This window comes from Apodemus sylvaticus, chromosome 4 (assembly GCF_947179515.1).
Source record: "Apodemus sylvaticus chromosome 4, mApoSyl1.1, whole genome shotgun sequence".
Lineage (NCBI taxonomy): Eukaryota > Metazoa > Chordata > Mammalia > Rodentia > Muridae > Apodemus > Apodemus sylvaticus.
Window position 1 is genome coordinate 27,321,895 of NC_067475.1, and position 23,801 is coordinate 27,345,695.

At 42.1% G+C, this 23,801-nt stretch overlaps 1 protein-coding gene across 3 annotated transcripts in view; it reads right to left on the bottom strand.

The window, feature by feature from the left end:
- Slc9b2 (solute carrier family 9 member B2) overlaps positions 1 to 23,801 on the bottom strand; it is a 34,917-nt gene that overhangs the window by 4,246 nt on the left and 6,870 nt on the right. The window contains exons 1-11 of one of the 3 annotated variants that reach the window (XM_052179191.1): positions 21,077 to 21,125; positions 19,364 to 19,543; positions 15,655 to 15,825; positions 15,199 to 15,341; positions 14,326 to 14,453; positions 12,780 to 12,955; positions 10,048 to 10,154; positions 9,091 to 9,240; positions 8,443 to 8,551; positions 6,423 to 6,559; positions 1,838 to 2,058 (exon numbers count right to left, since the gene is read on the bottom strand). In XM_052179191.1, the coding sequence (XP_052035151.1) occupies positions 1,838 to 2,058; positions 6,423 to 6,559; positions 8,443 to 8,551; positions 9,091 to 9,240; positions 10,048 to 10,154; positions 12,780 to 12,955; positions 14,326 to 14,453; positions 15,199 to 15,341; positions 15,655 to 15,820 (1,337 nt within the window). In that variant the 5' untranslated portion in view covers positions 15,821 to 15,825; positions 19,364 to 19,543; positions 21,077 to 21,125. Of the gene's footprint in view, positions 1 to 1,837; positions 2,059 to 6,422; positions 6,560 to 8,442; positions 8,552 to 9,090; positions 9,241 to 10,047; positions 10,155 to 12,779; positions 12,956 to 14,325; positions 14,454 to 15,198; positions 15,342 to 15,654; positions 15,826 to 19,363; positions 19,544 to 21,076; positions 21,212 to 23,801 lie in introns of those variants that run through there. The other 2 variants (XM_052179189.1, XM_052179190.1) reach the window with 2 other exon arrangements.

Here is a 23,801-nt window from a genome sequence, read left to right on the forward strand (position 1 = left end):
AAACATAGAGAAACAGATGCACCTAACCAATGATATTTGCGTTAACCCTTACCACACAACAACCTTAGGTATAAGCAATCCAGTCTACACTGTGAGCAAAAGCAGTAAATATAAAAACTATGCTGCAGAATAAGTTTTTTTTCTTGACATCTAAATGAACCAGTTAGAACTAGAGACTATTAAGATAATTTTGAATTTAACTGTCACATTAGAACAGGTTCCAACAGTTGTCCATAAGAGAAAGACAGCCAGGCGTTTTGCAGTTTACTGTGTGGGATCAGAACAGTCCCAACTCACCTAATTCACAATTTCCACATATGTCAAAAGTACTGCAAGACTAGGAGAGAAAGGTTCCCTTGGATGTGAAAAGTGAAGAACAAACAGCCAACGTACAGGAACACGAAGCTGAAGACTGTCCTTGGACATGGCTCCTAACTAGGCCACAGGTGACCTAGGATGAAGGGCAGCCGTGAGTGATACACAAAGGTCAAGATGGTCTGTTGCCATGTGGGCTAAACTGTGGCCTGTGCAGGTAGAACCTTCCTCTCATTCATTCCCGGCTGGCATGTCACGATGTCTTGAGAAAGAAGGTATCATTTTCACAGACCTTGTAAAGGTCTATGAATGTATTGACAAGTTTGTCGTCATTATTGTTGTTTGCTTTGTTGTATGTCTGTGTATATGTTTGTGTTTGTATGTGTGTCTGTGTGTATATGTGAGTGTATGGTGTATGTCTGTGTGTGTGTGTGTAAATGTATGCATCTGTGTCTGAGTGTGTGTATCTGTGTGTGTGTCTGTGTTTTTGTGTGTATGTCTCTGAGTGTAACTATGTCTGTATCTCTGTGTCTCTGTGTGTATGCATATTTGTGTATGTGCTCTACCTGGCTGTAGAGGTCAGAGGTCAATGTTGAGTATTTTGCTTTATTAATCCCTACTGAGTTTTTGAGATAGAAGCTCTCAAACACGGTGTTCACTGATTGGCTAGACGGGCTGCCCATCAACCCTTGGTATTCACTTACTTCTACCCAAGCTCCAACTCCTGCCTTGCACCAGCCCTGGAGTTAAAGGACCACACTGTCACAGGCAGCTTTTTTTACATTGCTGTGGAGGCCCTCATGCGTGCAGAGCAAACTCTTTAGCTACCGGACCATCTTCTTAGTCCCTATAAGCTTTTTTCAGATACAGTCTCAATGTGTGTAACCAGGCTTGTCTAGAACTTATGCTGTAGCCCAGGCTGGCCTTGATATTCAGGGCAAGCTCCTGCTGCAGTCTCCTAAGAGCTGGGATTACTGAAATAAGCCACCACACCTAGTAAGACATGACATTAAATGGCAGGGACACTCCATGTAATAGCATCTCTGCCTCCAAGTCTTTTATTCCCTGTAGATTTACCAATAGGTGAGTCAGAGACTCGTTCCCATCTCCCTATAGTTCATAAAGTCATCAATACATGTGAGAGAAAAGATATGTCCAATTTCCATATCAATTCCCTAAAAACAAACTGATTTTGTCTTCATGTGGTGGTGCACACCCATAATCGCAGCACTCCAGAGCCTGAATCAGGAGGATTATACATTTCAGATCAGCTTGGACTGTATACTGAGACCTTGTCTCAAAAGAATATAAATAATATACTTTCCATTTAACAGTAACTGAAAGCGAGCTCTGGGGAGCAGATGAGGCTATGAACCTTGGTCTTTCTTTTGTTTATGGACTGTGATTTGTGTTTGGTTCTAATACACTTTGAACCTCAACATTATCTATTTCAATCTCCATCCTGATACAATTTAGCTTCAGAAACAGGTTTCTAGCCATCACGGTCAGCATTTTTTCTTACCTCCGAATGTGTGCAGAAGTCTCCCCTTGAACCTCCTCTTCATTTTGATATTCAGATTTCTGAAGAACCCTAGGACCCAGCAAACCAATCAGGAGGCTTCCAATTGGTGCTGTAATGAGGATGGCCAAAAATGCCACCGTCAGCACATCCATCCCATAGTCTTCGAGCTGCTTTTCTCCATGGGATCTTGCCGTGTCCAGAGCCACAGAACCAACGGCAGCCTGTGGAAGTTTTAGCACAAGGTTGGTTGGGAGCATGAGACAAGCATGTTTTATCATCTGAGAAAGCAAGTTGCTTTTCCTTTTGCTCAACCAACTCAAATTAGTCTTCTTGCAAAGTGTCCTGCAGTTGGTTTGGTTATCTGCAAAGTCTCCCTCCTTACATGGAGAGTAACACTTTCTTATGTAATCGGTACACATTGGTCATGTACCATAAGGTCTGTACAGTTCAAAATACTAGGAAAAAAACAAACTCCCAATATTAATCAAATGTTACTGTACATGATAAATTTCTCTTGCAAAAGATGGAAGTTACTGTTTGTTTTATATTTTAACTTTAAGAATTTGTATTAATAAAGAATTTATCCTTTCTCAGACTTTTGGCCCAATTTAGTATCTGTTCTTATCATTTTAATAAATAAAAAGCTTAAGATGGTTGTTATATTTATTAGACAAGGGTGAAATTTTAAATCAGTCTATTTTCTCTGGAGTATACACTAGTTCTCAAACAGTCTGAAACACGGAAGTGGTAGCTCTTCAAAATGATGTTAAATTTACTAGTTATTTGGTAAAGTTTTTGCCCCAGGAGTTGGTGAAGTATTTTATTTAATTTGTGTCTATTTGAATATATTATGAAAATTCTTATTTTCTTTTAAAGGCAAAATGTAATATTATTAGTTTACACAGGGAAAGGTACATTAATCCATCCGGTTAACTCCTTATTCCAAATAGAAGAACAATGTTTGCTTCAAAGATAATAAAGTAAGAGGGAAAGTGTGCATCAGTCACACAATGACAGAATCTGGGAGCCCACAGGTCTCTGAATGCCCTTCTTCGTCTGTACCAGAACTCAGGGATTTCAGCTGGATCTTGCTGACAAAATAGACGTCTCATGCTTTCAATCTCTTTCCAACTAGCTTAACTGTGTGTCCATGTTCTAGATGTTGAGTAATCTGCAGGGATAAGGCACTGACATGGATTCTTACCCAAAATAGAATGGACACAGGTGCCCCTCATCATCCCAACTGAAGAAAATGGTAGCACAGATTGCAACTACGAGTGAGAGGCACATGTTATAACTGACAGTCGCCTGTCAGCTCTGGAACATCCACGCCACACTACTGGACAGAAAGAAAAGAAAGTCTAACTCACTTCATCCCTCTCGTTTTTATTTGTGAGTCTCTTTGTTCTTATGGGTTATCCTGTGCAACAAGTAACTGAGTGTGTGTGTGTGTGTGTGTGTGTGTGTGTGTGTGTGTATACATATATATATAATTTCTTCTTATTTTAAAAATTGTTTTCATGGTAAAAGAGTATCAGCCTTCAATTTAACATTCAAGAAAAAGCAAAACTAAGGTCGGTTATTTTGGTATTTACCTACTGATATAGTAGGAGCTTGGAAGCTGCAGCTACCACTCAAACTATTCAATTTATTTTACTACTACACTATCTTCTTCACATTTATGCCTTGGAGATATCTGTGAAAGTCTGGTGAAAAAAATGTCTTTGGACTGAATAGATCCAGTCCACCGCCTAGAATGCAGTCACAGCATATATGAATTCTCACAATTCCCTAAATTAACCACATATTTGACTTTCATTGCATGATAGGAACAAGTCTGCATACTCCAAACTGCAAGACAGGCTATTAGAGGCTTGATGTATTTCATGTAATTGGCTTGAAATTAGGTAATATAGGCCGGGCGGTGGTGGCGCACACCTTTAATCTCAGTACTTGGGAGGCAGATTTCTGAGTTTAAGGCCAGCCTGGTCTAAAGAGTGAGTTCCAGAACAGCCAGGGCTACACAGAGAAACCCTGTCTCGGAAAAGAAAAAAGAAAAAAGGCAATACAGTCACAAATCTATAACATTTGTAAGAAATTACAACCTTTACAATTCTAACTTAATTACCATTTCCAGATATCCTGATAAATGAATGTTCAACAATGTCAAACAATTATCTATTTGTGCTTTCTTCAGTACTTGTCTATTTGTGTAAAAATTTTGGGTTAAGTAACTGAGATACTGTCATAATGCTTAATTGGCTGTGACTATAGTTACTATCAACTACTCATTTAGGAAATGAACACAAGAGTCTGCCCCTAACCATGAGTGATAGTTACAAGGTCCCCAGCATTAGCATTTCCTCTAGGTTCCACTCAACAGTTAGGAGGAGCTTGGCTTACCTATAAAGTCTGTCTGTCTGTCTGTCTGTCTGTCTGTCTGTCTGTCTCTTCCTCTCCCCCCCTCTCCCCCCCTCCCTCTCTCTCTCCCCCCCTCTCCCTCTCTCTCTCCCCCCCCTCTCCCTCTCTCTCTCCCCCCTCTCTCCCTCTCACTCTCCCTGTCCCTCTCCTTCTTTCCTCTCCCTCTCTCTCCCTCTCTCTCTCCCTCTCCCTCCTCCCCCTCTCTCCCTCTCCCTCTCTCTCTCTTCCTCTCCCTCCTCCTCCCCTCTCTCCCTCTCTCTCTCTCCCTCTCCCTCTCCCTCTCCCTTTCCCTCTCCTTCTTTCCTCTTCCTCTCTCTCCCTCTCTCTCTCCCTCTCCCCCCTCTCTCTCCCTCTCCCTCTCTCCTCTCTCTCTCTATCGTTCTCTGTCTTCCTCCCTCCTCTGCCTCTCCCCCTCCTCCAGGTCTCAAATAAGCTTCCTTTTATAGTTGGCCTGTCACGTGGCTTGATTGTTCAGAGGGACACTTTAGCAGGATCTGCTGAGGCACTCCCCTCTCCCTACTTTTATAAAACACAACACCCAGAAGATCAATGGATAACACCAAAAATTTCCACATACAATTTTTTTTTTAATTTTACCTTATCAGACCAAGAACTTTACCTTTTAACCTTAAAGGAAAAAAACCTTGTGGCTTCAATTTGTCATGTACAAATTGCCCTAATCAGAACTCTTGCCCTTTGGCACTATCATTAAGCAAAAGAACGGTCCTTGAACACAGCACTAAGATACTCTAATACACTCCAGCAGGCTGTATTAACATGAGAGCTAAGACAGCGACAACCTGGTGAGCAGCGTCTACAAAGCAGGCGTGCTGGGTGGAGCCGCGAGCACATCCCATGCCAGTCAAAGCAGGATGGAGCAGGCCAGGGCAGCGCCACCCTGTGGCACTTGAAACAGCATGCGTCTTAAAACTTAAGTGCTTCTCTCTATAATTTCCCATTTGATGTTTTTAGAGCACGGCTGCTATGGGTGACAGACCCACAAACAGTGAAGCCATGGAGGAAGGAGAACCACAGGAAGGCGTTTCTAAATTCTTTTGCAGGCCGCGTGTGGTGGCATTCACCTCTGAGTTCAAGGCCAGCCTGGTCCAGGACAACCAGGGCTGCAAAGAGAAACTCTAAACAGAACAAAACAACCTAAATTCCTTTTCTTTTCTTTTCTTTTCTTTTCTTTTCTTTTCTTTTCTTTTCTTTTCTTTTCTTTTCTTTTCTTTTCTTTTCTTTTCTTTCCTTTCCTTTCCTTTCCTTTCCTTTCCTTTTCTCTTCTCCTCTCCTCTCCTCTCTTCTCTTTTCTTTCTTTTTTAAAGATTTATTTCTTTTATTTTATATATATGAGTACACCGTAGCTGTACAGATGGTTGTGAGCCTTCATGTGGTTGCTGGGAATTGAATTTAGGACCTCTACTCACTCCTGTCAGCCCTGCTCGCTCAGCTCCTCACTCTGGGCCAAAGATTTATTTATTATTATAAATAAGTACACTATCGCTGTCTTCAGACACACCAGAAGAGGGCGTCAGATCTCACTATGGATGGTTGTGGCCCACCTTGTGGTTGCTGGGATTTGAACTCAGGAGTTTCCGAAAAGCAGTCAGTGTTCTAAACCACTGAGCCATCTCTCCAGCCCCCCTAAATTCCTTTTCAATTACTCTTTCTTTCATTATGTATAAAGATATGGACAAATCATCAATCATGGCTGTTGATAAATTTCCAAACATTAAGATGAGCCATGCTCACTGGCTACTGCCTGCCTGCCTTCCTCCTCCCTCCCTCTCTCCCTCCTCCTTCCCTCCCTCCTCCCTTTCTTCTTGGGAGACCTGAGATGAGTTAAGAAGGTTCTTTTCAGACTTAGCATTTTGATTGATAAAAGCTCAGCTCCTCCTGGTCACTACTGCTTTCTAGTCTTATGGGAAGTTTTTGGATTTTTTCCCCTTCACTCTTGTGAGTAAGCCATCATAAACGAGACTTGGAGAGCAAATTAGTATAAAATCTTCAAAACCCACTATCCAACTATGTGTTTACTCACTTTCTGTCATTTACCAACTGCTTGCTTTCCCCAAACTTAGGTAAGTCTTCTTAGTCAGTATTTGAGGGTGTCATGCAGAGGTAACAGCTGAAATGATGAGCCTTTCTATTGATCATTACTTACCTGGACTGTGGCCTTTGGAAGCCAGGCAAAAGAAATAAACATCTTTTCCTTTATGTTAAAGCCAGCAAAACACACCATCAGGAATGTAGTCAGAATCCGTATCAACACTGCGGTGCCTAGGGTTGCAACACAAAGGCCTGAAAGAAGTAATTGGGTTTTAGAAATAATGAGATGCTAGGAGAAATTACATCTCAAAATATTCTCAATAGGAATAATGCTAAAACATCCATTAGAAATAACGTTAAAACATCAAATACAAAACAGTTGCATATAACTGATAAAGAAATAAGTTCATTGCTTGAAATCTTTTCCTTTATAAAATCAAAATTTAATCAAACATATTTGAATTCTTACAGAGAAAATTTAAATTAGATGCTGATGTTTCTGCTTTCCTCCTATTTTGAGATCCGTCAGGCTAGCATCAGTGCATCACACACTGGGCGCACACAACACTTTACACTTTATAGCAAGACCTATATTTCCCTCCGCGTGTTTACTTAACATAGCAGTTTTCCATCTGTGGGTCAGAAACCCTTTGGGGTTGAGTGACCCTTTCACAGGGGCTGCATATCAGATATCCTGCATATCAGATATTGACATCATAATTCATAACAGTAGCAACATTACAGTTATAAATAGCAACGGAAATAATGTTACGGTTGGGCCTACTAACACATGAGGAGTTGAATGAAGCATCAGGAAGATTGAGAACCACTGATTCAGATGACTGTATTAAATGATACACGAGGAGACTGGTGAGATGGCTCAGCGGTTAAGAGCACTGACTGCTCTTCCAGAGGTCCTGAGTTCAAATCCCAGCAACCACATGGTGGCTCACAACCATTTGTAATGGGATCTGATGCCCTCTTCTGGTGTGTCTGAAGACAGTGACAGTGTAGTCATGTACATAAAATAAATAAATCTTTTAAAAAAAAAAACCAGCCAGAAATGTGACATTAGAAACTTTTTAGATTCTAAAGAGAACAAAATTGTAGATAGCATATTAAAAGAGGGCCGGGGAGCTGGGGTTAAAGAGCTAGTCCCTTAGGGCTGATGTCCCAAACATCAATCACTCAGAACTCACTTAAAAAGCTGGATACGTTAGCCTGCACCTGTAACTCCAGCACTCCTCAGATGGGAGGCAGACACACTTCAGGCCCAGAAGTTTTCAGGCCTGAGACATGCAGCACAGCAGCAGCCATGAAAGACTCTGCTTCAGCAAGGCCGAAAGTGAGAACTGAACCCAGAACCTCCACACTTGTGCCTAGATACATGCATGCACCTGTGGTTACATGCTGGCATATAAACATACAGACACTGGTACATGGGTACACCCATGTTCACATGCAGACACACAGACATACAGGCACTGGTACGTGGGTACACCCATGTTCACATGCAACATGCAGACACACAGACATACAAACACTGGTACAGGGGTACACCCATGTTCACATACAGACACACAGATACTACATCTATACACATTTTTCGAGATAAGAATAAGTGGGAAGTATTCATAATTCAAGGGGTGGGGGAGGAGTCCAGGAACTCCTCATATGAGTGGAGTAATGCTGAGATATAAGGAGAGGGACGAGAGTTGCAAATTAAATAATTGCAAGTGCAGGGCTGTCAATCAAGACAATCTTAACATGATGCTATCTGAATGTAGGAAAAAGAACGAATAGCAAACATCTCCATCCCATGAGAACACATTCGGAACTAACTAGTACCTTTAAAATTCTAGCTCTTCACTACAACAGGCTAGACAAACATCTTTATTCTAGCTCTTCATTACAACAGGCTAGATGGACATCTTTATAATGGGAAGGGACGGAATGATGCCTGGTTTTTCACTTAGCTTCGCAAGCATTATTCTTTAGCCATCCTCTCTGAAGAACTAGGTCATAGTTACTTCTTTATATAATTGTGATGGTGATAAACAAATACCTCCTGAAGATATTCCAGATCAGGATTTGAAGGTACAGTTTTAGCGTCAGAACCCCTGAGAAATTCTTACCAACAGTTTCCGCTCTGAGAGACACAATGGAAACTTCCGCTCCAATCAGGCCAAAAAGAAGAGGCTGGAAAACATCCCAGGTAACTGCAATTATCTTTTCTACCTCTGACTAAAAGAGAAGCAGAGAAAACTTTTATTATTAAGCTATGATTGGTTTGGGATAGGGATTTGAGATCTATAAATAAGAAATCAGAGTCAGTTGGATCCCCAGAGCTAATCTAGCTAAACAGGTGAGCTCCAGCTCGGTGAGATAGGAAGGTTGGGAGTTCCGGGGCAGCCTGAACTATACAGGAAATTTCAGGCCATAAGGTGATCTGATACCCCGAGGCTAATAATTTTAGGTTGCTTGACTACACAGTTAAGGAAAATATGCACATGTAATTCAAATGAGCAACACCTCTGAAACAGTCAGGCAATGGTAGTACAGGCCTTTAATCCCAGTACTCAAGAGACAGAGGGCGCAATTTCTGTGAGTTCGAGGCCAGTCTGGTCTACAAAGCAAGTTCAGCCAGGGCTACACAGGGAAACCCTGTCTTGAGAAAACTAAAAACAAAAACAAAAACAAAAATAAACAAAAAAAGAAAAAGCTGAAAAGAAAGGTTTTATCAAAAAAGTGTTGTGAGCAGATGAAGTTACAGTGGAGTTCACCTTCTTGTCAGTCCATCTCACGCCTGCTAGGAAAGCCATGACCAACGTGCACAGTCCTCCTGAGCCCGGGAAGCTAAAATACACACTGCCGAACACAGCAAAAACAGCAAAGCCCAGGACCAGAAAGGCTCGCTTCCACACGAGGTTGTCCTAGAAGAAATCATGCAAGGTGCTTAGCGCGATTATTTCAAATAACTGATTTTAAACAACTGATTATTCTGTACCTAGGATGAAAACAAGAATGTTATACACACAATACTTTCTTTAGTTGGATTTCCAGTGCCATTATCAGTCTTCTGAAATTTCAACACACACACACACACACACACACACACACACACACACATATATGAACTTTTCCATATGCATTTTTAATTTAAAAAAAATTAAGAGTGGAAGAAAATAAGCTTTTGTTTATCATTATGAAGAACTTTGATCTTGAAGAGAGATGTTTTAAAGATGCTGGAAGTCTTATCTGTTTTACAGCATTAGAATTTAAAGTATTGGGAGGGAGGGCAGGGGAAGAGAAGGGGGCTTACGGGACTTTCGGGGAGTGGGGGGGGGCTAGAAAAGGGGAAATCATTTGAAATGTAAATAAATTATATCGAATAAAAAAAGAGCTAAAAAAAAGAATTTAAAGTATTTTGATACTAAACTGGGTTCAAAAGGCCATTTTAAATGCTGATTTAGTTGAACACTACACAAGTCTCAAAAACTGGCATATCCTATCATTTTGTATCTGATATTGTTCTACAGTGAAACTTGAAGATAATATTGACAGAGCAGCATTAGGACCTCATGCGTGTAGCTCTCCTGGACCTCACGCATAGCACCAATAAAGAAGTCAGCAATGTAAAGATGGGGACCATTTTCTCCTGTAGATCCTACTTTGAGGAAGGCGTTCTAGAAGGTTCTTCCATCGACAATTTACAGCATGATTTTCTCAGATTCTTTTACCTGATCCCTGCTCGGAAAGTACTGGATAAAAAAGCCAAGAAAAGATCCAGCTGCCACACCGATTACCACCTCCAAGATGCCTCTGAAGATGTTAAAAACTGTAGACCCTGAAAAACATGTAAAGAAAACTTCAGTCCGGGCTCTAAATCCATAAATGCGCAAGTTCCAATCTAACACCATCTAGCTAAATCGCATAACCACATGGAAGGGAATTCTTATGAACATTTCCTATGCCCCATATTTTTAAAACTTAGTATTTAATGTGTATGGGTGTTTTGCACATACATGCAGTACCCAAGAAGGCCAGAAGAGGGCCTCAGATCTGGCGCTGGAGTGAGGGTCTACTGGAAGAGCAGCCAGTGTTCTTAACCTGCTGAACTGTTTCTCCACTCCCATACTCTCCACGTTTTTAATATAGATGACTTTAAACATCTTTTAAAATGCTTCTAACCAGATGTGATGGAGCACACCTTTATTCCCAGTACTCAGGAGAAAGAGACAGAGAATCTCTGAGTTCTAGGCCAAGCCTGGTCTATAGAGCAGGCTCCAGGACAGCCAGGGCTTCATAGAGAAACAAACAAACAAACAAACAAAAATCCTATCTCTAAAATAAACAGCTTCCATCTTTTAAGAAGAGGAAGCACATGGTTGGATAAACTTTTAAAACCAGTACTTTCCACAGGCTTATTTAATGTAATATTTTTCTTAAGCCTGCCCAATTATGAAAGACAAAATCCACCACTCACAGCAGGCCTACTCTACTGTGTTATATACGTACAGAGGAAGAGGGATAGAACTGGTTGAGTTTTCAAGTTGCAAGCACCGAATCTATAGCTCAGAGTAAGTTAAGAATCTGACAAAATAAAGCATCTGCTCAATTCTTTTTTGTAAAAACAGTTAAGTCTGAAACAAATTATTTGTTAAATTTCCCTAAAACGGATTTTTCTTTGTGTGTGACTTAATCCCTTTGGGGTATGGCAATACAAAGGGCAGTAGAAACTGTTTCCCATCATAGCAAACAGGACTCAGGATATTTAATTTTGAAAGCCTTTGTGAAGAAAGCGTTCAAAAAACTGTTAAAATTGTTCTTCACGTAAAGTCATTTTTCTTTTCTGTTTATTTTATTTGCATGGGTATTTTGTCTGCATACCACCTGGGTGGTGCCTGCCAGAAGAGGGCGCTCTGCAGTTACAGATGGTTGTGAGCATCAAGTGAGTGCTGGGAACTGAACCTGGGTCCTCTTCAAGAACAGCGAGTGCGCTTAACCCCAAAGCCATCGCCTCCTGCTCAAAAAGGAGCAATTTTTCAATTGTCTTGAGACAAAAGTTCATTTGGTTTCTTATTGCTACAATGAACATTTCTCTTATTTAAAGCCAAATCCCATCACATAATTTTCCTTGGCAAAGACAGCTTTCTGGGAGGCTAATGGTGTGCTTATCAAAAGCGCCCTGCTGAATGTGCAGGGTCTTGGGTGAGCAGGTCACTTGTCTGACAAGAGCAAGATCCTAGGTCTATCTTATCTTTCTCAACTAAAAACAAAACAAAAGCCCATCGGTGAAGGCAGCACGATGCTCAAGCTATTTCAAGAATGAATTTGCTACATGCTGGATGTGGGGCGCACACCTTTAGCCTCAGTACTTGGAAGGCGGAGGCAGGTGGATCTCTAAGTTCCAGGGTAGCTCTGTCTGTGTACAGGGCAAGTTCCAGGACAGCCAGGACTATACAGAGAAGCCCTGTCTTGACTCCCTACCCCCCCAAAATGAATGTACTTTAGAATGTAACTGATACATTTCATTTTTCCTGTCTGGCAAAATGTTATTTAAATCAAACAAATAAAATTCTTGGGCTCATACCTAAAAATTCTATCAGACAATCTAGTTAGGTTTAACTTCAGAACATCTGACAACAGACCTTATGGGCAGGCAGGGGTGACACAACAGAGTCAGCTGGGAGGATGCACAAGCTGTAGAAAGCTTGAAGAGACTCCTCTAAGAATTCCTATCATAATCTTTTTGCCTCCTCTGTGGCCTGAAGGCAAACCCTATTGCTTTGAAGCCATGGTTCCCAGTCATGGCTACATTGGCTTCCATTCCCAAGGGCGCTCATTTAATTGGTCTAAGGTAATGTCTACATTAAAAATAAATAAATAAATAGAGCTCCCTGGGTAATGCTCATCTATAGCAAAGGCTAAGAACTGTGGCCTTAAAGATTCATGCAAGGCAAGCAGCGGAAATACAAATACAGAGTGTTATAGTAGAGTTAAACTAAAGGTGATTATCTGTTAGGTCTTCATAGGGAATTGGAACATTCATTAATTACAGAACAAGAAAGTAACACTGTGAAACCAGGACTTACAGAAGACTCATTTACAAGGGAATGAGAAAAGCTAAATACAGGAGAACAGGAAACGCTCCTACTTTAGAATCCCAGCATCCTCTCACCTGGACTGCTGTCTCTCCTGTGTGCCTGCTACAAAACCCCCTCACCCTTTGTGTGGTTTCTACACATGAACATTTCTATCGCTCCAGGAAGAAGCACCCTTCTGTAAACCTCCCCACCCTGTATCATCCTCTCATCCTTGTACTTCAGCTCTGAGGGCAAAGTCAGGGATAAGCAGCTTCTGTGTGTGATGGCTCTGGGGAGGGGTCCAGCATCTCCCCACATGCATTGCCTTAAGTAATCATGCCATGGCTTAAACACTGTAATTGCCTACTCTGGACAGCTGAGATTACCTGTGGAAAAGGCCACACCCAAGCACGTGTTGAAGCCGGTGATGGCCAGGATGTCATCGAAGCTGCCGGCAGCCATGAGTAAAGTCGGGATTCCTTTTTCAACACCGTAGCCTCCTTCCTGCAATAGGAGCATGGAAGGCACCACCACAGCGGGAGACACAGCACCTAAGACAAAACTAAGCAGCTGGGTGTCAGACACTGTGGCTTGGGGAGGCTGCTCACGACCGCCACTTCGAAATCCATAACAATGCCTCCGTATTTCTATACTTTTCCAGGTTCAGTTAGACTTTGGATGACTGCAGTCTCTTAAACAACCCAGAAACGCCAAACCAGAAACACACAGGCAGAAAGTTCTATAGAACACTTCTTTCTGAAGTATATTCATGAACAATTTGTTTTGTGATGACCTAGTAGCCCCAAGTCCAAGATGTAGGTTGCCTATAATATATGCATCATAAGAAATATTGAGTTAGTAATGAAGTTAGGCTCTAGTAGGTGCTTTAAAATGTATATACGTACACACACACACACACACACACACTCGCGCGTGCACATGCACACACACATATGGGCTGGACAGGTGGCTCAGTCTTTAAGAGCACTGACAGCACTGACAGAACACTGACTGTTCTTCCAGAGGTCCTGAGTTCAATTCCCAGCAACCACATGGTGGCTCACAACCATCTGTAATGGGGTCCAATGGCCTTTCTGGTGTGTCTGAAGACAGCTACGGTGTACTCATATGAATAAATTAAATATATACCAGTCATGTTTTAAGGTGTTAAAAATTGTCATGACCATTCTCAACTACAACAGGGCTTAAGTTGTGTCTTGAGATGTGAAGCAAGACAACAGATCTAAAGGGAGAGGCTCTGAAGACACGGGCAGTGAGCTAGTAGGGGCAACCAGGTGACTCTGGGAAGAGTTCCATACTGACTATGCTCTGAACACCCACTTCAAGGACTTCACACATGAACTCTTTTCATCACCACCACAGCACTATGAGATAGATACAAGTAAGGAAACGGAGGCACCGAGAGACTGACTGGGAATCACAGAGGAGCTGGGTAGTGGCCCCGAGTCCTACTTCTGACAGGGAAGAATTTCTTCTTGTCCACCGTATATAAATACTAAATTCTTGCTATATCCGTTTAACGTATGCACGGCTCATGGTTCCCACCCACTGGACGTGAAAATAAGTCACAGTGTCTGCTGAGGAGCACCGAGCTTTGAGCTGCTCACGAAGGCTCTGGGGTGGGATCCATCATTCAATTCCCAGGCCTGGGGATCCGGCATAGAGAAAAACAAAACAAAACAAAACAACAACAACAACAAAAACCCCACAGCTTCTTTGGTAGTTTACTGCAATCACTGCAAAAATTAGCTACAGAGACACAAACTCTACCTTATAGCTACACTGTTCAGATGGTGCTGAAGTGTCTATGATTCATTTCATGGTGCTTTTAAAAAATGTTATTTTCTATTCTCCTTAATGGAGTCAGGAAGTCCCAGAGGTCGTTCGATATTTTCACATGAGAAGAATTACCCGAGGATGAAACCCCACTGCCACGGCAGCCCCATGAGGAAGTGTGAGAGAATCGCAGAAGCGCACGCCTCCACGATGCAGGGACCCATGGCCAGTCGCACACACACACCCTTCAGCTTCCTCAGGGCCTGAAAAACAAGAGTGGACATGCTATGCTCCTCTGATGACATGTGGACGCTACAACGTCCACACTTCCTCAGAACCTGCTTGGCCATCGTGGGTTCTTCGGCTAATTAGCTTTATTCAGGCATTTCTGCATTCCTTGTGTTTGAGAGACAGTGTGCCCAGGAATCCCTCACTAGGTGACTACAGTTCCTCATTTTAGGTGTTACCATCTAAGAAGGCACAAGATAAAGTCGGTGGCTTCAGTTCATGAAATTGGCGACTGTTGGGGACAAGTTTACAGGTCACACAGGTGACTTCAGAGTCTGTGCTTCTGACCTACGTACTGTCTGACCATTCATTTGACTTGTGGCTTATGGCCCCAAAGTGAGGCCAAATGAAGATGTTTGTCTCCAAAGAACCATTCATGCATAAGGTAAAAAGATTATTTAAGCACAGGCTTAAGACCCATTCTGTTTGGTAGGCAGTTCCTTGAGCCAGTGTAGTCAGTGCTGCGTGCCTGTACTGGGCTCGACAGGCTGTTTCCCCACAGTCAGCACCTCTGTGTCTTTATCTGTGTTTCCCCTGTGTGTGAGAACATGTGAGAACATGTGCGAGAACACCTGCATTCCCACAATGGCCCTGCCTGGACTAGATCCTCCTCTTCCTGAGACTGCCCACGTTCATTTCCTGAAGCTTAATCATTATGAATACTTGTCATATCAGAAGAACTTGTTTGGTATTCAATAATTAGAAACTCATACTCCATACCTTTGAATCCAGACCGAGGCCAGCACGAACCAGAATGACAGAAAGGGCTATGTTTCGCAGAGATGACGACCACCTGTGCTGGATCCGGACATTATCACTGATGACTGGGACGTTCCTCAAGAGAAATCCAGCTAGCAGCATGCCTCGAATGGGCCAAACAGGACTAGTTAGGTTTTCAAACAGGGAAGCTTACTTTTCCTTTGTAGCACTTTACATGTGACAGACTGCAATGTAGTTTTTCCTTCTGCTTACTTAGTCTTTGGACGAAATGAAGTTAGATTTGTAATTAAAACATAAAATAAAAGGATCAATGAAATACTTTATGTATAAAATAATTAAACAATTACAGTTGTCTGAGGGGCTGGAGAGATGGCTCAGCGGTTAAGAGCACTGTAACAGAATGGTCTTTAAAACTTTCATTTGCTTTGAGGAAATCGGGAAGCATTTAACACTCACCAAGAAGAGGAGGCAGAGGAGGCAATGTTGGAAACTTAATGAGTCCAAAAAGTTTACCTCCAGCGACGGAACAATAGAACAGGATTACAATTCCAAACAAATTTCCTCCAGGAAGACATTCGGGACCGGTAACTGACCAAACCACAGCCCACAGAAGAACAACCATGGTACCTAAAAGTCACCAACAACAAAAGGAGTAAAAATAAATACACAAAAATAAAACCAAGAACATCAGGAAAACTAAGCTTTATACGCAAGATTTGATGTATTCTGAAATTTTTTTTAAATAAACATTAAATCAATATGCAAATGTTTATAACCACAAGTTACAAAGACACAAGGAATGTGAACAAGTAGGTGATTACCAACCAGATTAAGAACAGGGAATCAGGTTGGCCATGGTGGCACATGTCTTTACAGCATTCTGGGGGCAGAGCAGGCAGAACTTGGTGAGTTCGAAGCCAGCCTGGTCTATAAAGTGAGTTCCAGTACAGTCAGGGATGTTATGCAGAGAAAATTTGTTTGGGGTGTGTTGTGGTGTTGGGGGTGGAGTGGAAGGAAGAACCAGGAAATAAACAGCACCTTGAATACACCTCAGCCTCATTCCCTTCACAATGCCGGAAGGAACCACCATCTTGCAACCCAGGAACAGTTAATCTTGCAGAGAGCAATCATTGCCTATGTCCTCTTAGAAGTCTGAGAATATTTGAACTCTCCGTGTGCTCCAGTACCTAGTTCTGCCTTGAATTAAATATTAACCATCAGTTCTTTTAGAGTCAATGTTTACTTAGAATTATCGCACGTAAAAAAAATTAAAAAAAAAAAAGGTCCATCGCTGTGTTTTCACAAAATGAGAACATTTGTTAACACAGTGACCAAACCCAATGCCTCCTTTTTTAAAACCTCAAACACACTTTCCCCAGAGATGTAAGCCACTATTACAATGATATGTCTAAGGCATTTTCAGTATTTTCCAGGTGAGTATACAAGCTAAGGTTTCCATAAGATCTTACAGGCAGAACAGAAGGCGTGGCTTTCCAGCTGTTAAGTATGACTTTACTAAAGCATTAGCTGAACTTTTTAATAATTCCACAATCAGACAGAATTAAGAGTTTTCCTTTTTCCAGGCTAAGATCACTTTGAAAGAGTCCCTCTCCGTTCATTCCCCATACCTGACATACAATTGTAAATGTTATTTATGTGTATTGTAAGGTATCTCCAGATCAAGTTTAAATCAGCTAATTATTGATTTGTCATTTATGACTTTGGAAAAACCTAACTTTCATGTAATAATTGCTTCTTTTTTTGTTTGTTTTGGTTTTGATTTGGTTTTTTTCGAGGCAGGGTTTCTCTGTATAGCCCTGGCTGTCCTGGAACTCACTCTGTAGACCAGGCTGACCTCAAACTAAGAAATCCGCCTGCCTCTGCGTCCCAGAGTGCTGGGATTACAGGCGTGCGCCACCACCGCCTGGCAATAATTGCTTCTTAAGGGGAGTTTGTATGTTCTAAGAGATGCAGGAGGGAATGCAGAACAAAGCCGTCACCCTCAGAAGTGGAACCAGAGGAAAACAGTGAGCGTGTGTTTATCTCCCAGGGGCCCTCATTTTTCAGGAACATCCTGAAATACTCTATATTTTAAAATGAGTTCTCAGGCTGTTGAGTTAGCTCAGTGGGCAAGTGCTGACATCTACATGAAAATCTGCTTGGAGCTCCAGTGCTCAGGACACAGATGCCATCTCAGAGCAAGCTGGCTAGGTAGACCAGGCGAATCGATGACCGAGTGCCATTCAGAGTGTATGTTGTTGATATGCACACACCACAGACCAGTGCCTCGGCCCCATGGAGTGGCAAAGCCTTGGGAGGGTCAGAGGGAGGGCAAAACCTTCTTCCCATCCATGTGCAAATGCTGACAGTCTGGCTTTCTCCCATGGATGTCCACAGCCTAACGACTGCTCCCCTAAAGATTCTCCCCACTGAGGTCAGCTAAACCTGTCTGTCTCCTTGTTCAGCTGTATATAATATCCCTGACGTCCTGCGTGTCTGTATGTAATAATTCCTCTCCCGTGTGCAGCTGCACATAATAAACACAGATAAAGGTGCCATAGCTTTTTCATCAGAAAGCCCAGTCCACCTGATCTCAGCTTTTCATTCTCTTGCCGCCCCAGTGAGGTCAATCTGTGTGTGACCCAAGGCATGCAAGAAGTCTGGCACCCAGCCTCAATGTGTAGAAGATGATGGAAGACATTATCTTCTACACATCAACCTCTGGCTCCACACACACACACATGTAACCACACACATGGGAACATACACATGCACACACACATGCATACAGAGCCACAAAATAGATAAAAAAAAATGAGACCTTGAATCACAGTTTTCATTTTGATGCATTCCTCAGGCAATAGGTATCTGTTTTTATTATAAATGTTTTAACTAGCAAGCTATGTGTCATATTTTCAGTGGTAAAAGTTTAAAAAAATAATATAAAGGAAAGAAAAGGTATCGAATGATTTGTGACCTCTCAGTTGGTTCACACAGTTTCTGAACCTAGTATTCTGTGTTCCTAATAGTTAAAATTGTTTTCCCACACTGACTCAGAATCTTACTTTCCCAACAAAAACATACACCACCTAAAGTAGAACACATAATATTTGTTTTCATTGATCTGGATGAAAATTAGGAAGATTTCTGTGAGAGCTACCTTCTCAAGTACAGCTCTGGCACTCAGTTCAGGCTGGCTGGGTGGTGCAGGCCTGCAATGCCAGCTTTGGAGAGGCTAAGACAGAAGGACCATGAGTCCTGAGCTAAAGAGACAGCCTTTGTTTAAACAAAGAAAAAAAAAAAAACAGATACACACAAATCAATGTCATGAAGATTGGGAATTGAGAATCGAGCCTTGGTTTACAGGAAAAGAGAGATAGAAAGCTGTAAGTATAACTCAAATCATGTTTTCATTCTCAACAGTTTCCAAAATTGTCTAAAAATCTGCCTTACAGACAATTTTCAACCCCTTCATTCTTGTATGATTGCACGGCTAACCTACACTCTGCACAGCGTGCGTGCCCACACACAAACATACACACACTCTCTTCCTTTGTGAACAAGAAGTTGTATCACTGATTTTGAACATCTATACAGTCACCAAATTCCTCACATATTTTAAGTTACTGCCATAAACTAAAACGCAAATACATCTAAACTGAAACAATGTCCAAAAAAAAGTAAGGATAAATCTTTCCCCCTCCCCCAAATCCTCAAAGTCTACAAAGAAATGGCTGACTTGCAAAGCAAGACTCTGGCTCAGCATCAGTCACGATGGATGTCCTAGTGATGTCAACATTTACGTAATGCTTCTCTGGTAATGAGACGTTGACCAACAAGTGTGCTTACTGGAGCATTACAGTGATTGTGCGAAATTGCCCAGATACAGAAGTTCTCTCATCTCTGCTCTTTTGACTCAAGAAAGTCCTGGCTCAAATGTGGCCACGGACACCTCTGAAGCCACAGTTTGAGAGGGGGAGCTTTTTACCCCCCACCCCGAGTGATTGCACGGAGCAAAGCCACAACCGGGTCAGCTGTTCTGCCTAGCAGTTTTAACTTAAGAAGAGTAAATTTCTTATTGTCTTTTTAACCGCATGGCTTCAGAAACTCTCACTGTGACATCATCTCTGGTCATTTTCTGAATTCATCCCCGCCGTACACACACCATTAGTAATCACTCTGGCCAGCCAGCCGTGTGGAGGGCAGGCCGGGAATCGCCGCAGGCTGCCAGTGGGTTCTGTAGGTGAGTCCTGCGGCTCTTTTTCACCGCTGTTCAGCAGGTTACTGCCTTCTGTCGGCTCATTTCTGTCTGCACCTTTGAGGCTCACGGCTCTCTCCTCCTGTACTTCAAACAAAATTTTAAATCTTTAAAACTTCCTCAACAGAAGAGTGGATGCAAAAAATGTGGTATATCTACACAATGGAGTACTATTCAGCCATTAGAAACAATGAATTCATGAAATTCTTAGGCAAATGGATGGAGCTAGAGAACATCATACTAAGTGAGGTAACCCAGACTCAAAAGGTGAATCATGGTATGCACTCACTAATAAGTGGTTATTAACCTAGAAAACTGGAATACCCAAAACATAATCCACACATCAAATGAGGTACAAGAAGAAAGGAGGAGTGGCCCCTGGTTCTGGAAAGACTCAGTGAAACAGTATTCGGCAAAACCAGAACGGGGAAGCGGGAAGGGGTGTGTGGGAGGACAGGGGAAGAGAAGGGGCTTACGGGACTTTTGGGGAGTGGGGGGCTAGAAAAGGGGAAATCATTTGAAATGTAAATAAATTATATCGAATAAAAAAAATTAAAAAAAAATGAAAGTCTTAGAAGTTGAAAAAAATCTTTAAAACTTGATTTTCACACATCTTTTAGCTATTGGTTTATCAAATATCAAATATGAAATTTCAAATCAAATTGCCTTTATTAGAATTGAGGATAATAACTTATAAACACACAACTTTATTACTAAGGAGTCACCTAGTACTTAGGAGAACCACTGAAGACTATTTAACAATAAGTCCCTGTTTTTAAATTGTTTAAATGTTTGTGTCATATAAACATAAAGTTACAAAGTACAATGTAACTATGTAACCAGGCCCCAAAATTGGTATAGTTAAGACACAGTTCAAGATGATAACAAGTAAATGTATCAAAGTGATTTAAGAAAGGGGAGGAGGGAAGGGGAGAGAGGGAAAGAAAGCACGGTAGGCAAGCACCCACGCACACACACACACACACACACAATCATATAAAAAGAGGTTCTCAGCCTGTGGGTCACTACCCTTTGGGGGGCTCTAACTTCTTTTTTCACAGGGATCGTGTAATATCATCAGAAAACACAGATGTTTACATTACAATTCCTAACAGTGGCAAAATTATGTTATGACGTAGCAACAAAAATAATTTTCTGGTTGGGAGGCCAGCACTGCATGAGGAGCTGTATCAAAGGGTCCCAGCATTAGGAAGGCTGAGAACCCCTGCCTTAGGCCAGGAACAGAAAGCACAATGTCTACTCGTTCCCTTGCTAAGGTCGTTGGCAGCTGGCCCTACCTGAGGTTGATGAAAGAGCCTACAAAATGACATTATCTACCCTGATCTACATGAGCATGGGAATTAAGCCTGAGGAAGAGTTTTTCTTTCCTTTTTTTTGAGACAGGGTCTCGCCAGGTTACAGGGCTGTCTGCATGCTCACAATATTTCTGCATATCCTTTCTGAGTGCTGGCATTTCAGGAGTGTGTGACCTGGCCCCTCCGGGAGAATTGTCAGTCAACTGGTAAAGAGCGAGGAGAAACGGTTCCCTCTGCTTAGAAACCATAGTCCCGTGCTTAAGGAAACAGCTGGGACTTCCTGCCTTTGACTGGAGATTGTTACCTGTAGCTCGTGATGCAGAGACGCCTTGTGAGGGATCCCCATGGGTGGCTCTGAATACTGACGTTCAACTGACTTATCTTCATCCTCCATAACTGACAATTTCAAAGATGAAGGTTCAGGGATGAGGAGCCAGATCTGGTCGGAAGAAAATACAGCATAGACAGTATCGAAGACCGTCATTGGAAGCAGATGAACAAACTCACTTTTTTCTTTCCTTAGGGCCCTGAGGGCGGACCCACAATGAGGCAGTCGGTTCACACCTTTCCGTTGTTGACCTGTTTTAGAACCCAATGTATTATCTTCATTCTTATCTAGTTTTTGGCTGCTCATGAAATAAACCCTTGTTGGCCTATCACATCCTAATTCCTTCCCCATCATCCCTTGTGGGTAATGCTTTGAAACACACACGGAGCTATATCACTTCTAGATTGTCCTAGCTAATGAGCTGACTCCACACAGGCAAAACCGACCTCTCAGGTAACTTTCCAGTGTTGACACCAGAACTGAGTCACTACAGGAAACCTCTTCTGATCCCATTATTTTCTGAGAGATGAGAGTCACTATATTCCTGCCTTGTCTACATTGCTGTGTTGTTGTGATTGCAGCAGTAGGATTTTTCCCATGTGGAACTTTGAGTGCATTTAGAAAAGAATCTGTGCAATTTTAAAACGTTGGAGAGGAAGAAAATTATATGGTTTACCTTGGCGATAATAACTTTCTTGGATATATTCCACAATTTTTTTGATAACTTAATTCCATTTGCAACAGTTTGAGATCATTTTCTGTTTTTGTGGTTTTCAGAGCAGGTGAGGAAGCACTTGGGGATCTTTTACAGCAGTTTTCAAATACTTCTAAGACAGAAATGTGGCCTCATATGAAACAAAATCCTCAAATCTAACAAATGGAACAGATGACAGCAGGTCTGCAAGACCCTTGTCTTTCTCCAGAGTCAGGTGAGCTGACTTTGAGAAAATCTCTATAAATGTACTTTCACATAACATCAGGCATTCATTAAACAAGCCTTCTATTCTTCACCTTAATTTAAAAAACAATCTAAATGCTTAAAATTACTTCCTGCACTATTTAAATGGACAGGAGAGAGCTATAAAGCTGAAAATGTCAAGTAAAACATGCTTCCTTCTGTGAATTCAACACTGCTGGACGATCTCTACAAGGGCAGAGACTAGTCACTTTCCTTACTTTTAAGATTTTGTTTTAAAGTTTGAGTATGTGTACCTGTTTGTACACATGGGTCCAGTTACCTACAGTGGTCAGAAGAGGACATTGGACCCTACAGAGTTGGAGTTACAGACAATTGTGATCCACCTGGTATGGGTGCTGGGAACCTATCTTAGTTACACCTTTATTAATGTGATGAAACTTCATGACCAAGACAACTTACAGAGGAAAACATTTAATTGGAAGCTGCTTACAGTTTCAGAGGGTGAGTCCATGATTGGGGTTGGGGTGACAACAGGCAGGTAGGCAGGCAGACAGGCAGGCAGGCAGGCACGGTGTTGGAGCAGTATGTGACAGCTCCCAACAGATCCACAAGTTTCAGACAGTGAGAGGGGCTAGTCCTGGCATGGGCTTTTGAAACCTCAAAGCCCATCCGAGTGATATATCTCCTTCAACAAGGCCACACCTCCTGATCCTTCCCAAACAGTTCAACTAACCGAGGACAAAACATTCAATTGTATGAGCCTTCAAGGGCCATTCTTGTTCAAACTGCCACAGAACTCAGTCCAGGTCCTCAGGAAGAACAGTACAGACTTGTGATGGTTTGTATATACCCTGTCCAGGGAATGGCACTATTAGAAGGTGTGGCCGTGTTGGATGGAGTAGGTGTGGCCTTGTTAGAGTAGGCGTGTCACTGTGGGTGTGAGCTTCAAGACTCTCATTCTAGCTGCCTAGAAGCCAGTATTCTGCTAACAGCCTTGTAGAACTGAAGATGAAGATGAAAAACTCTCAGCTCCTCCTGCACCATGCCTGCCTGGATGATACCATGTTCCTGCCTTGATGATACTGGACTGAACCTGTGAACCTGTAAGCCAGCCCCAATTAAATGCTGTCCTTATAAGAGTTAGTTGCCTTGGTCATGGTGTCTGTTCACAGCAGTAAAATTCTAACTAAGACAAGAGCCTCAGTGCTAAATCATCTCTTCAGCCCCAAGACTGGTCACTTTCTTATTTGATGCATTAGTGAGTGACAGGAACATAAGTGTTTTTGTGTAATCTAGAAACTATGTTAAAAACAGATATGCTGTTTTGAACTAAGAATTTGTTTTGACAAAATAAATATAAACTTGTTTTGACTTAAAGAATACTATTGTTGTAACAGGAGAAAAATACTTGCACCACGAACAACCTAACATGTTTTCCACTGAACAAAACAGAAAAATATTTCCGTAAAATCGTACAAACTATCCCAAAGCTAAACACATGGTGAGCCTGGTGAACCAGGCACTGAAACACACAAAATGTTTAAGAACTCAAACTAGATAGTGGCTCCGAGGGATTGCACTGCTGTGCTCTGGAGACATTGTATCTCAAGCCTCCGCTCTGGTTCCCATCTGCTGTGTTCTGGAGACATTGTATCTCAAGCTCTGGTTCCCATCCGCAAAAGGACTTCACTTCGAGACTGGCCTTGGTGTGGTTCTGGCTTCACTGACTTCCTGCACAGCCCAGCCTGTCAGTGCTAGGTGCTGGCTGACGCTCTCAAGGAC